The 13,792-nt window shown below is 50.6% G+C and overlaps 1 protein-coding gene across 1 annotated transcript in view; it reads left to right on the top strand.

Moving 5' to 3' along the window:
* Positions 1-13,792, top strand: part of WHRN (whirlin) — an 88,382-nt gene that overhangs the window by 54,739 nt on the left and 19,851 nt on the right. The window contains exon 4 of the mRNA XM_081803455.1: positions 12,698-12,900. Within this exon, the coding sequence (XP_081659581.1) occupies positions 12,698-12,900 (203 nt within the window). The remainder of the gene's footprint in view (positions 1-12,697; positions 12,901-13,792) is intronic.

The raw sequence follows: 13,792 nt of genomic DNA, 5'->3' as shown, positions 1-13,792 counted from the left end.
GGGATGCTAGGAACCTCTTTAGTGTTCAGTTCTCTTTGGCTGAGTGCCTGCCCTGTTTCGAGTACCATCCGTGTAGTAGGCAGAATAAAGGGCCCCAAGGATGTCTGCATCCTAATCCCCAGAGCCTGTGACTATGTTGGGTTATATGACAAAGGGGAATTAAGATTGTTCATCAGCTGACCTTCAGCTAGAAGGGGGAGGGATCCTGGATTATCCAGGTGGGCCCAATGGAGTCACAAGGGTTCTTAAAAGTTGGGGAGGAAATCAGAAGAGAGAACCAGAGAGATGGCCGTGGGAGGAGGACTAGGCTGGAAGAGGCTGGCTCTGGAGATGGAGGAATGGGGACACCAGCCAAGGAATGGGGGTGGCCTCCAGAAGCTGGAAAAGGCAAGGAAATGGATTGTGCCCTTGAGCGTCCAGGAAGGAATGCAGCCCTGCTGACATCTTGATCTTAGCCCAGTGAAATCCGTGTCGGACTTCACGAGAACTGTAGGATAATAAATTCGTGTGCTTTTAAGCCATTAACTTGGGGGTAATTTTTTCACCTATAATTTGTAAAGGAAACGAATACGGTGCATACCGTATCCCTGACACCCAGCATCGTGCTGACCCTTAGGAGTTGCTTGGTTCCCATCCAGATGGTTCAGAGTTTACTCATTTGCCCAATCTTACACAAAAAGTGGTCTTAGCATTGCCCCCATGTGTGCCCCTGTGCAAAGCAAACCTCCTAGGTGGAGTTTTTGCTATGTTTGCAGTTCCTTTTGTCTCTAAACTGAGGGCTTATAGGCAAAGGACTGTGTTACTTGGCTGATTTCTTTTTCTTTTTTTAAGATTTTTATTTATTTGAGAGAGAGAGCACGAGCAGGGGAGAAGGGTGGAGGGAGAGGGAGAAGCAGACTCCCCACTGAGCAGGGATCCTGATTCGGGACTTGATCCCAGGACCCTGGGATCATGACCTGAGCTGAAGACAGATGCTTAACCACCTGAGTCACCCAGGCTCCCCTGTTTTTCTTCTGCTGCTGGGTTCTGTTATCCATTCGACATGGGTTCATTTGTTTCTGCTGGCATTCAGTAGGGTTTCCCCCATCTTTGTTGATTTAATTTTACTTTTTGAGTAACTGAAACATCAAAGCTATACCCAAAGAGGTATACTCAGGGTACCGCTTCTCCCCGCCACTTCCTTCCTACCTGTTCCCACCTGCTCCTGGGAGGTCACTAACTCAACCAGGCTGTGTTCTGTCCTTGTGTCTTTGTGCAAAAATAGGCAGATACCTACATACGTCCTTTCTTATCTGAAAGGTAAGATGCTACAGAGATTCTTTTGCACTTAAGTTTTTCCAGAATCGCTTGTCCTGGCAATCCCTGCCTGTCAGTGCCCAGAAATCTCGGTCATTCTTTTCCACGGCTGCATAGCCTCCCCGCCCCGCCCCACCCCTGCCCGGCTGCACCAGTGCCTCATGCAGCCCCTCTCCTCTGTACCCGCACTTAGGCTGTTTTCAGTGTTTCACAATGACAAACAACGCTGCAAGAATAACTATGCACATATGTATTTTCTTACTCTTGGAAGTGTACCTTCAGGGTAAATTTCTAGAAGTGGGATTTCTGGGTCAAGTGGTAAATACATCGATAGTTTGTTGACTGGTGCTCAGTTGCACTCCGTAAGTGTTGCTCCCCAGGCTTCCCCACAGCTCACCGGGCAGGTGCTGTCAGGTTTTTAACTGTTTCCAGTCCGATAAGGAACAGATGGTGTTTTGTTTTTTTTTTAAAGATTTTTATTTTATTTATTTATTTGACCAAGAGAGAGGTCAGGGGGAGCGGCAGGCAGAGGGAGAAGGAAAAGCAAGCTCCCCGTGGAGCAGGGAGCCCGATGCGGGGTTCGATCCCAGGACCCTGGGATCATGACCTGAGCCGAAGGCAGATGCTTAACTGACTGAGCCACCCACGCACCCCCGAGAGATGGTACCTTGATGTAGCTTTGCCTTGCAGTTTTCTTTATAAGTGATGTTAAACATCTTTTTTACATAGGACTAAGGACCACTTTTAATATCTGTAACTTGTTCGTGTCTTTCATTATCCTTTTGCGATCAGAGTTTTGGATTTTTTTCCCCCTAAAATTTAAGAATTCTTTATATATTAGGGCTAATTAGCCCTTTATCTATGATCTATATTACAGATGTTTTTTTCTCCCTGGTTGTCATTTTTTTTTTTTACTTCGCTTTTGAAGCATTTTTTCAGTGTGAAAGGGCTTTTTTAAAATCATCATTTGGCTTAATTATCAATCCTTTTTTTGTGTGAAATCTGAGTTCTCTTTAGAAAACTTTTCCTTAATCCCAAAATAGAGAGGATTGTACCCATTTTTTCCCCCTCTAATACCCCTAAGTACATTTTTCCCTTTAGAGCTCTGATCTCTTTGGTATTTATTCTTGTGTAGGGTATGAGATACAGATTCAGTTTTATCTCTTTCCCAATGGCGACATAGTTATCCCTGTACTACGTATTAAAAGACCCAGCTTTGCCACGGAGGTATGCAATGTCACTTTTATCATATACTCCATCCCATGTGTCCGTGGGACTATTTCTGGTTTGTTCGCCAGTCTGTTTCTCTATTCATGAAGTCCATGCCCCACCATCTGAATTATAGAGGCTTAGAGCAGACTTTAGTATCTGGCACGTCTTCTCGTAGCCATTCTGTATCAGGGTTTTCATAGACATTTTTGCATTTTGATTTTTTTTTACTGTAAAAGTTAATAGACTCATCTTTAGAGCAATTTCAGATTAACAGAAAGACCGAGCAGAAAGTATGGAGCTCCCGTATGCGTCTTTCCCCCGCAGCCCTTCCCACAACCAGTCCCCCTATTATTAACATCTTAGGTGTGGCACACTTATTACCATGCTGAGACCAATATTGATGCGTTGCTATTTAAATTCCTAGTTTACTTTAGGGTGCACTCTTGGCGTTGTACACATTTTATGGGTTTTAACAAAGGTCTGATGTTACTCATCCACCATCAGAGTCTCATACCAGAAGAGTTCCACTGCCCGGAAAATCCCCCGTGCTTCCCTTATCATCCCTCCCTCCTTCTCCGGACCCCTGGCAACTCTGATCTTTATTCTGTCTCCATAGTTTGCCTTTTCTGGAATGTTCTAGAGTTGGAATGTACAGTGCGTAGCCTTTTCACACGTAGTTATATTCACTGAAGATTCCTGCAGGCTTATTTTTTCACATGGACTTTTATATCAGCTTACCCAACAAAAGCTTGTTGGCGTCTTCATTGGGATAATATTCAACTTTCAACTGAGCGAGAACTGACATCCTAGGGATGCTGAATCATTTCCAGGAACAGGAGAATTTTTTTCTCTCTGTCAAGTTCATTTTGAGTGTTTCAAGTTCTCATCACCTAGGTGTTTCACACTTCTTGTTACGTTTGTTTTTAAGTATCTCCTCTCTTCTGTTGTTACTATAAATGGGGCTTCTCCTGCCGGCACATCTTCTGGCTGGTCACTGCTCATGTGTGTGAAGGCTGTGGGCTTGAACTTGATAACTCTGATTCTTGCAGGTCTGCGGAGTGGCCCAAAGCAGGTGATGGGGCTGGGTCCTGCGAGGCCTTGGGCCTGTGACATCTCGAGTCCTCACCCCATGTTCTCTCTTCCAAATGAGGGACTGAATAAGTGTGCACCATTTCCCAGAGTGTAATTCCAGCCGAAACCAAGTTGTGATTGGTGTTTTTACCTCTTTGCCTTCCATCTGATTGAAAAAAAAATGGATGTTCTTTCCCTGCTGCGGGGTACAGGGCCTGCTGCAAGCACCCAGCTCCCTACATGCCCTGGCCTTGTCAAACTCAATCTTTACAGAAATGGGAAATGTCTCCTGCCTGCCTGCAGAAACCGGAAAGGGCAAGGGGACGAGCCTCCTTGTGTGTATGTTTGCTCATCGTTCACTGAACTGTTTACTCATTTGTTCCCTGAGGCTGTCAGGCATTTATTGGGTGCCTCTCCCATGCCATGGAAGGCAGATGCAGCTCACAGGCCTTGAACTCAATGCTTTCAGCTCAGTATGACTGCAAGCCATGGTAAGAGCTGTGGGGCGTGCCTCCTGGCTCTCTCAGTGGGGACCAGGTATACCTGCCTTGGAGGGGATGGTCAAAGAAGGCTTCTTGGAGGAAGTGTGAATTGAGCTGAGATCTGAAGGTCGAATAGGAGTTATCCAGGTAGGGAATGGAGGGAAAAATCTTTTGGGCAGAGAAACAGCATATGGAAAGGCCCTGAGGTGGCCAGAGGCTCCCTCTGTTCATAGAACTGAGAGATAACAAGTGCAGATGGATCAGAAAATGCTGGGGCAGAGAAGTGTGAGATGGATTAGCAAGGTAAGACCCCTCTCAGGCTAGGTAAAGGGTCTTAGAAGTCAGTGAGGAGTTTTAAGGAAGGTATGACAAGATCAGATTTGCAGTTTAAATTGATAACTTTGTGGGCGCCCGGGTGGCTCAGTTGGTTAAGCATCTGCCTTCCACTCAGGTCATGATCCCAGGGTCCTGGGATCAAGTCCCACATTGGGCTCCCTGCTCCACTGGGAGTCTGCTTCTCCCTCTCCCTCTGCCCCTCCCCTCTGCTCATGTTCTCTCTCTATCTCACTTTCTCTCAAATAAATACAGTCTTGAAAAAAAAATACAATTTAAATGATCCCTTTGCTACATAGGGAGGTATATTAGTTAGGGTTCTCTAGAGAAACAGAACCAAGAGGAGAGAGAGAGAGGTAGGTAGGTAGGTAGGTAGGTAGGTAGGTAGGTAGATAGAGATGTAATTTATTATAAGAGTTGACCCATGTGATTCTGGAGACAGAGAAGTCCTACCATCTGCCATCTGCAAGCTGGAGACCCAGGAAATCTGGTGGTGTAATTCAGTTCAAGTCCAAAGGCCTGATCCAGGGGAGTCGATTATGTAAGTCCAAGTCTGAAGGCTCAAAAATCAGGGGCTGGTGATGTAAATCTTGGTCTGAGTCCTAAGGCCTGAGAACCAGCAGCTCCGCCTTCCAGGGGCAGGAGAAGATCGCTATCTCCACTTCAGCAGAGAGTGGATTCAGCCTTCCTATGCCTTCTTGTCCTCCTCAGGCCCTCAGTGGATTGGACACTGTTGCCCACATTGCTGAGGGCAAACTTCATTATTACTCAGCCAACCAGTTCAGATGCTAATCTTTTCCTGAACACCCTCCCAGACACACCCAGAAAGAATGGTTTCCCAGCTATGTGGGCATCTGTTAGCCCAGTCAAGCTGACACATAAAAATACCCAATTACCCATCAGAGGAGTGTGTTGGAGAGGATGCTGAGGGTGGGAGCAGGGAGGCGGGTTAGCAGCCATGACAGTGGTCCAGGCGAGGGTCTTCGGCGGCCAGGACCTGGGCGCAGGAGTGGAGATGGAGGGGAGTGAATGGATTAGAGAATATTTTGAAGGGGAAGATGATGGGCCTAGTAGGTTTGGAGGTTTGGGGATTGAGCCCTGGGATGGGAGCCCTGGAGAAGGTCAGCACCAGCGTGGAGAGCTGTCCTGTTCAATATGGCAGCCACCACGCTCAGGTGCCTATGGAAATGAAGCTAGTGTGAGTAGAGAAATGCATTTTTAATTTTATGTAAATTCTACATTCAATTAATTTAGATTTAAATGACAGTGGCTACTATATTAGACAGTACAGATAGAGAATATTTGCATTATTGCAGGAAGTTCTTTTGGACAGCGCTGGTTTCAAATGCCTTTAAGTATCTCAGTGGAAATGTTAGGTGGACAAATGTAAGTCTAGGGCACAGAATAGCAGCTGGGCTAGGTTTAAATCCTACTGTGCAGCTTGCTTGCTGGGTGTCCTTGGACAAGTGACTTCACCTCTCCAAGTCTCACTACCCTTACCTAGAAAATAGGATATTCCATTCCATGCCTTGTGTGGTGCTGCGTAAGCCTAGAGCTCAATTGTGGGGGGTAGCTGGCCCTGAGAGGCACTCAGTGGGGGTGGATACCTGGTACTCCCCCTGGGTCTGACCTTTGTAATTGCTCTGATGTGTTTACTTGGACGAAAGAACTCCGGAGTGGCTTCTCCACCCTAGCTCTGACCTTGATGCAGAGTAGGACCTTGTGCAGGTCCTTTCTCCTTTCTGGCCTCAGTTTTCCCACTGGTGATGTGGCTGTTAGAGCAGCCCCTCCCTGAGGGCTGGCCCACGTCCTGAAGAGAGTAAGCAAGTGCTGACAGCAGCTGAGCTAGTGTCTGAAGAAGGCACCAGAAGGAGGCGGGGGGACCTACCAGAAGTCAGCGTACATCGGCTTTGCCAGTGCTGTCCGTGGTATTTCTGGTGGGGTCCTGCCTTGTGAGAGCGCTAACCAGAGGCTGGTGTGAAGAGCCCAACCCTGGCCCGGCCCGGCCCGTTCCCCCAGCTTGCTTCAGGAACCTTCTTACCATTTATCTTGGTCCTTTTTTTTTTTTTTTTTTTAATATGGACAAGGTTTACTGACTTCTGAACTGTTGGAAAAAACTAATGTTGTCTCATTAAAATTGCATTGTTCACTTGTACCCAAAAAACCCCCCAAAAGCCTATTAAAGTTTCATACCTGACATGGAAGACTATTAAAGATTCATAATTGCAATAAAATCCTTTAGTAGAATTTGAATTTTCATGGTGGTAATGCTACAATCAGGGGGGTCCTCGTTTGAAGCTACAAAAGCCATTTCAATGAAGGCTGGGGAAGGTGGTGAAGAAGGCCCTGAAAGTGCTTCCATGGAGGGGGGTCCTTGCCCAGCCGCTGGCACTGGGGCGCACGTCCCGAGGGGATGGTCTCCCAGCTCAGTGCGCGGATCAAGTTGTTGGCAGGATTCTCTCCTGAGTGACTCTGGGAAGGGAGCTCAGAGCTCCTGCCATACTGCCACGGGTTCTTTTGGCTCATTTGTTTTCGGTTCCCTTCCCCAGGCAGGAACAGATCACCTACTGTGTGCATGACATGAAGCCTGGGGCTGAGAGATGGAAGACAGAAGGATAGACTGGTCTTTCTTAAAGGAGCTGTGACTGGCTCGAGCAGGGGCTTTGCAGGCTGAGAGAAAGAGGGCTAAATCCCAGCTCTGGTCGCTTCACTTCCTGGCCTCAGTCTCCTCATCTGTAAAATGGGGTAACAGTATGTACCTCATAGATGTGGTCAAAATGTGACTCAGTGGAAGCTGAAGGCAGGGCCCAGGGAGGAGGCAGGTGAAAAGATAGGGTATAGTTTTGAGAGTCTCAGAGGAGGGGGTCACTTCAGCCATGTAAGCATGGTTTCTCAAAAATGGCAGCTAACATTTATTGAGCACTTACTGGATGCTATAGATACTGTTTTCCCTGCTTTATATGTGTCCATTCAGTAAGTGTTCATTGAGCACCTACTATGTGCCAGATGCTGTTTTAGGGTTAGGAGAGCTTATTAAGTCATTCAATCCTGAAACCCACGAGGGTAGGCACTGATGCTCTCCCCATTTTCCAGGGAAGGTAACTGAGGCACAGAGAGGGTAGGGCAGTTACCCAAGGTCACACAGCTGGGATTAGACCCAGCGGGCAGACTCCTCTGTCTGTTCTCCTGACCGCACGCCTCATGTCCTGTCACTTATAGCATGCCCTGTGTCATTCTATAGCACTTGGTGGCCTTATTCCTGTTTTGAAGGAAGAAATGCTTAGAACAGTAAACTTGTTTTCCTTGGGTCTCTCAGGGAGGAAGAGGGGACCACCCATCGAGGTGGGTCACTCCCAAGCCTGCCAAGCACTTTGGGCTGCTCCAAGGGGCCTTCCCCTCGGTGCTCCTGTACCCGCCTCAGACCCAGAGGGCGGGAACTCCTGCTTCCTGGTGGTTGGCCAAGTTCAGGGGAAACCAGTGTCCTGTCCTTGTTGAGGTGTCTTTGTGCCCTCCTCAGAGTGTCCCACATCTGAGTCTGTCACTTGATGGGCTGTGGATGATGGAGGAGTCTTTCCTCTCCCTTAAAGTAAAGGGCGTTCCTGTGGTCCGCCCCCAGCTCCTCCATCGCTGGTAATAAATAGGGTGCCCGTGGTGACAAATAAAATAAAGCCACCTTTATTCATTTATCCGTCTGTGTCCTCCCCACCGGCATCCTGTTTGCAAGCTGCGCAACATCAGACACTCGATCATGCTGCGTCTGTCTCTCCTTTCTCCAGGGGGTCGTGTCCTGTGAGCTCTGGGTGGCGTGGCTGTCTTCTTGCTCAGCTAGCCTCAGAGGCTGGGCTTTGCCGTGACCTTGCTCTGTGGCCCTAGACACGTCCCCGTGCAGTCTGGGCCTCAGTATCCCCCTCTGTAGGAGACTAGGGAAGACCCTGGCGGTCATAGCTTCATTGCCTTCCTACTTGTTGCCTTGTTTACCCACATCATCTAACTCAGGACTAGCTTCAGAGAAAGGAACAAACACATCGAACTCTTCGTCTTGGGGGAAAGAGCCCAATCAAGGCCTGTGAACATTGCCACCTCCAGCTGCACATTGCCCAGACCCGGGGAAGGGGGCAGGTGGGAGGTGGGGAGGATGGGTGTCTCCCTTGCCTTCACCATTTACTGAATGTCTCCTGTGAGCCAGCACATGCCGGGATAAAGGTGGCAACAGCGGGAAGGTTGTGCAAACAGCTGGGCTCAAATGCTGGCTCTGTTTTTCCCATCCTGTGTGACCTTGAGCGAGTCGCTTGACATCTCAGAACCAGTCCCCTCCGTTTGGAAGGGAAGCGAATGAAAAGCTGTCAGAAGCCTCTCATGTGCCGGTGGTCCCGTTGGATTCTCGTGGCCTCCTGGGCCTTGTTGGTAGCATCGAGCCCATTTTGCAGAGACAACACTGAGACCCAGAGTGTGCTCAAGAGCAGTGCAGGGCCACACCACTACTATTTTACGGTTGCCTGGCTTTGGAACCGGGGGGCTTCTTTGCTGCTGCACCGTAGGGACGGGACTCCACAACCCCGCGGGCCACACGGGGCTCTGAGCAGCCGGGGAGACGCCGGGCTTGTTTGAAGGGGCTTGTGGACTCTCAGTGGCGGTGAGCGTTCAGACCCCTGTTCCGGCGAGCAGGGGAGAGGACCGGACTCGGAGACGCGGGAGCATCTCAGACCAAGCCCGATGCTGTGGGCAGCTGCGTGGGGGCCCGAAGCCAGCCGTGTCTGGACCCTGGGTTTTAAAACAGACGCTGGAAGAAGAAGAAAGACAGAAGAAGATTGGAAGGAGATTGAGAAGACGGGCGCACGTACCCCCATTCAAGGGGGGGTTCCCAAGCGTGACTCCCGTTGCACGCCCGTTCCGCAGGTGGGCTGCACACGAGCCCCACGCTGCCCCCCACAAATGCAGTAGAGATGTATTTATGCAGCAGGCGTGAAGGGAAACTATGAGGAGCACAGCAGCCTTGGGACTTCAGGGCCGTTACTGCTGAGCACGGGGCTGGAGTAAGTGGCGCGCGGGTAACTCACGCGATTGCGTAAATGACGGGTGCCCGGCTCAGGACCAGGGAGAGGAACTGGAGTTTGGAAACCACTGTGCTAAATCAGTGCCCCCCCCCAAAAAAAACCCCATTGCCCCCCATGGTTACTGACACCGCAACCCAGGGTTGTCAGATTTAGCCAATCAAAATACAGGATGTCCTTTTTAAGTTCCAGATAAACAACGGATACTTATTTTAGGGTACCCACATGCCGTGTGGTATTTGAGATGTTCCCCGCCAAGCCTCTCCGGAGGGCCAGGTGGCTGCTGGTGGAATTGAGTTGTCCATCCCCTGGCTTCCCCCCGCCTCCCCAGCCCCCAGGACCTGGAGGAGAGGCTCACGCCCAAAACGATGCCCTGGCAGATCAGGTCTCTCAGATGCTAGTTCCTTTAATTAAACTGCTGAGATGGAAATAAAGTGTGTGGGTAGATTAAAATTGATTCCCTTAGCTTAACAAAAGCCAGAGCTCTTGAGAGAGATACTTAAGGAAGCGGAGCCCTTGAGCAGACGGGGAGTGCAGGCTGGGCTACAACCCGGAGCTGTGGGGGCCACGGGGTGGGGGTGGCGGAGCGGGCTTGTGCTGGGCAGAGGGCAGGGGTGGAGGCCGTATCGTGACGTGGGTGCAAGGGGGCCCGGCAGGAGCTACCCTCCACCCTCAGGGAGGCCCGCGTGCCCACGGAAGTTCTCCTGTGTCATGGCCCTGCTGCTCCACACCGGGGAAAGCCAACCCGGAGAGAGGCCAGGACGGGGCTGCCGAGGCAAGATGAGAAGTGGCAAAATCCATACCTTAATGCATAAGCACTTATGGAGCCCTGGCTGTGTGCCAGGCCCAGAACCAGGGGGTTGGGGCTCGTCTCAGGCTCTTCCCAAGGAGACCAGCTGGGGCCGCCGAAGTTCCCAGGAGCCTGGGTTCTCAACAAGGGGGCTCAAAGAGGCGGAAGGAGACAGAATTGTAGGTGTTGCTGGTAGCGCTGGGAAACAGATGCTGATGACTGGAGACATTTGGAGGAGGACAATCCTGGGCCAGCACCCCATTTTTACACCTGAGGAAACTGAGGCACAGAAGCTTTTGGGGGGTTCACTTGAGCTCACATGGCACAGAAGTAGCAGAGTCAGGATTTGAACCCAGGTCTGATGTCTTTGAAACCCTTAACCTCCTGGATTGTTGGGGGCGGGGCGTGTCATTGAGGTTTTGAAGCAGGAAAGGATGTCATGTAAACAAGAAGTTGAGGGAGAGTTAATCAGGTGCCAGGTCTGAGGCCGGTTTAGAAGTTAATGCAAGGAGGAGATGCTCTCTCGGGAACCTCCGTGTGAGGAGGAGGAGACCCAGTTTGGGGGGCCACTGGGGGTGGAGGGAGGAGAAGATTGGGTGAGACCTGTTGAAGTGTTACCTGGGGAATAAAGACGGAGTTGATGATGGGGCGAGTTTTCAGATGTGGGTGCTGCGGGCAGGGCTAGGGAGCGATGGCAGGATGATGGCTTTGAACATGCTGGGTTTGAAGCAATGCCATGTGTCCCCAGGCAGAGCTCCTGACGACAGCTCAGTAGGAGAAAGCAGGAGGGCCTTGGGGCCATGCTGACCTGGGTCTGTCTCCTGGCTGTCCTCTTCACTGGCTCTGTGACCGCCAACTATTAACCTCTCTGAACCTCTGTTTTCTCTCTGGTGGAGTGGAGAGCAAGGATACCTCCTCTGCGGGATGTTGAGGATATCAAATAAGGAAAAAATATGTGTAAAGGAATGAACAAGGTACTTGGCACACAGCGTCCGGTAAAAGGCGGCTTGAAATTTGGGGCCTCAGGCTGGTGTCATGTTCTGGTCCCCAGTGGGCTGCAGCAGAGATGGTCCTGGTGCAAGGAACAGGTGTCTGACTTTTCATTCATGTGAGGGACTTTTGTTGAATTCCCACTGTGTGCCAGGCCCTGGAGACACAGTGTGGGAAAACCCAATTACAGCGCAAATTGGAGCCCACTCTCGAGTACAGGCGGCATGAGAGCGGAGCGGGGCTGTCTCGCCCAGCATGGCATCCTGGCACAGAGCGAGGCACCTGCTAGGTGTGCAGTCCATGTTGTACGGGCTCATGGAGGCAAAGATGCCGTGGGACTTCTCAGAGCACATCCAAGCTGGTGCAGAGGGGAGACGCAAAGTCTGTGTCTGCATCTGTTTTCTGTCCTGGAAACTCCCCCACCTGCAGGCCAGGCCTTAAAGGAAAGACGAGAAAGTGGGGACCAGGGTTCTGATTCTCCATCTCATCAACACATCTTCTTTTATCTTCTCTTTCTTCCAAATTCCTCCGTGGCTCACCTTTTCCAAGTTCTGCTTTGAAAAATGCTGGGAAAACCCCCTGGGGCTTGATCCTGAGCCATCAGCAGGCTGGGAAGCTGGGGAGAAGGAAAAGCAGGCAGGGACGATTGGCATTTTGAGGGTGCCCTGCAAGGCCGTGGTGGGGAACAGCCCTGGGCAGCCCCTTCCCCGCCGCGGGCTTAGCGCCCCCTCCAGGAAGAGCAAGGAAGAGAAGCAGTGGACCCTCTGAGTGGAACTGCAATGGGAGTCTGTCAGAGGCCCCATCCCACTCTGAGGCATCGTCCTTCTAGCCTCTTGGATTCTGTCACAGGTTTATTTTTATGGGAAGGCTACTTTTTTCCTTTTATTTTTTAATCCTTTCACTAAAAAAAAAAAAGTATTTTTACATAACAAAACTGCCTACTTGTTGCAAGAATCCAGGCGATATGTTATTGCTTTAATGGGAGGCTAGTTTTCTCACTTATTGCTTCTTTCTTGAGTAAATTAATATGTTATTTGTATTTTAAGGAAATATGTGCATGCTTGAGGTAAAAATTTCAACCCTGTAGAAGGGTAAAAGGGAAATAATGGAAGCATGCCTTCACGTCTCTCACCTCGTCCTCCCCCCTCTGCCACCCCTAACCAGACCTCTGGGATCGCTGTTGTAGCCTAGATAAGGGGACCCTTTGGGAATCTTATTGTAGACACACCTCTCTAAACCACTGCTAGGTTGAGGGGAGGTGGCCTTTTTTAGTAACAGGAGCATGAGCTCAGGTTTAGGATTGGAAGGTTGGCTCTACCATTGACTTGCTGTGTGACCCTCAGGCATCCACATAACCTCTCTGAGCCTCAGTGACCTCCTGAGCAGGCTGGGATCAGGGCTCTGAAGCCCCGGGCATGAGTCAGTGTCCTGCAAGCAGCCCAGGTGACTGTGTCATTTGGTGGTCTCGGCAGGTTGGGGACCAGATTCTGGAGGTGAATGGGCGGAGCTTTCTCAACATCCTGCACGACGAGGCAGTCAAGCTGCTCAAGTCTTCGCAGCACCTCATCCTGACGGTGAAGGACGTCGGGAGGCTGCCCCACGCCCGCACCACTGTGGACGAGACCAAGTGGATTGCCAGTTCCCGGATTGGGGACACCAGCACGAACTTGGCAGGGTCTGATTGCACTCCTCACTCTGATCTGTAATAATCCTGAGAGTCTGGGGTCCCTATCCCAGGGTCCTTTGCAGTTGCGGGCATGACCTTGGGCACATCCCTTCTCCTCTCCTGGCCTGTTTCCTGTGGAAAGCCGAACTGCATCATCTCGGGCAAATCACTTAACTTAATCTTGGGCCCTTAGTTGCTTTGTCTGAAAAGTGGGGATCATCACCCCTGCCTCCATCCAACTCTGGGAATGAGGACCCTGTTACCTGAGGAAAAGGGTCTTGGAAGTCATAAAGTGACTATAGTTGCTGATAGTGTCACGTGTCGCCTTTGGATTTCCAACAGGAGTCTCAGCCTGGCTGTGGCCTCCCAGGCCAGATCCACCCACAGCATCTCTCTCCCTTCCTTTCCTCCTCCTCTCCTGCCGCCCTTCCTTTTCGCCAGCGCAGTATCATAAATTAGTTAGCTACCAACTTTTTAAAAAGCATCAGGTTTCCCATGAAAAAAAAAAAAAACCAACTCGATTTCTGGCTGCTTCTTTAAAATAAGGACTTCTGGTGGCTTGAGCGCATGTTTTTTCATGAGATTAGGCTGGAACTGAGCTGCACCTGTGAGTTGCCTCTCTGGGTCTCCAGTTTGCCCCTGTCTTCCCCCCTCCCTAGGGTTGGCCTGACCCTGAGGCCATGGGTTGTCTCCTGTCCTTGTGTTACCTGCCTGGTCCTGTAGGGTTGGAAACGAGTCAGGAGTCCACCTTGCTCGGGTTGAGAAGCGCTGCCCACAAGATCGATTGGGAGGCCAGAGCTGCTCGGCTGTCCAGGGGGTCACGTCCCCTTGAGCAGCCTCACGTCCCCTTGAGCAGCCCCGGCGAGTGGAGGCCAGGGCTCTCTCCTCCCGCTCCAAATCA

Source organism: Leptonychotes weddellii, chromosome 14 (assembly GCF_054177405.1).
Source record: "Leptonychotes weddellii isolate Sample4059 chromosome 14, ASM5417740v2, whole genome shotgun sequence".
NCBI classification, from domain to species: domain Eukaryota; kingdom Metazoa; phylum Chordata; class Mammalia; order Carnivora; family Phocidae; genus Leptonychotes; species Leptonychotes weddellii.
This window is presented reverse-complemented; position numbering and strand designations above follow the sequence as displayed.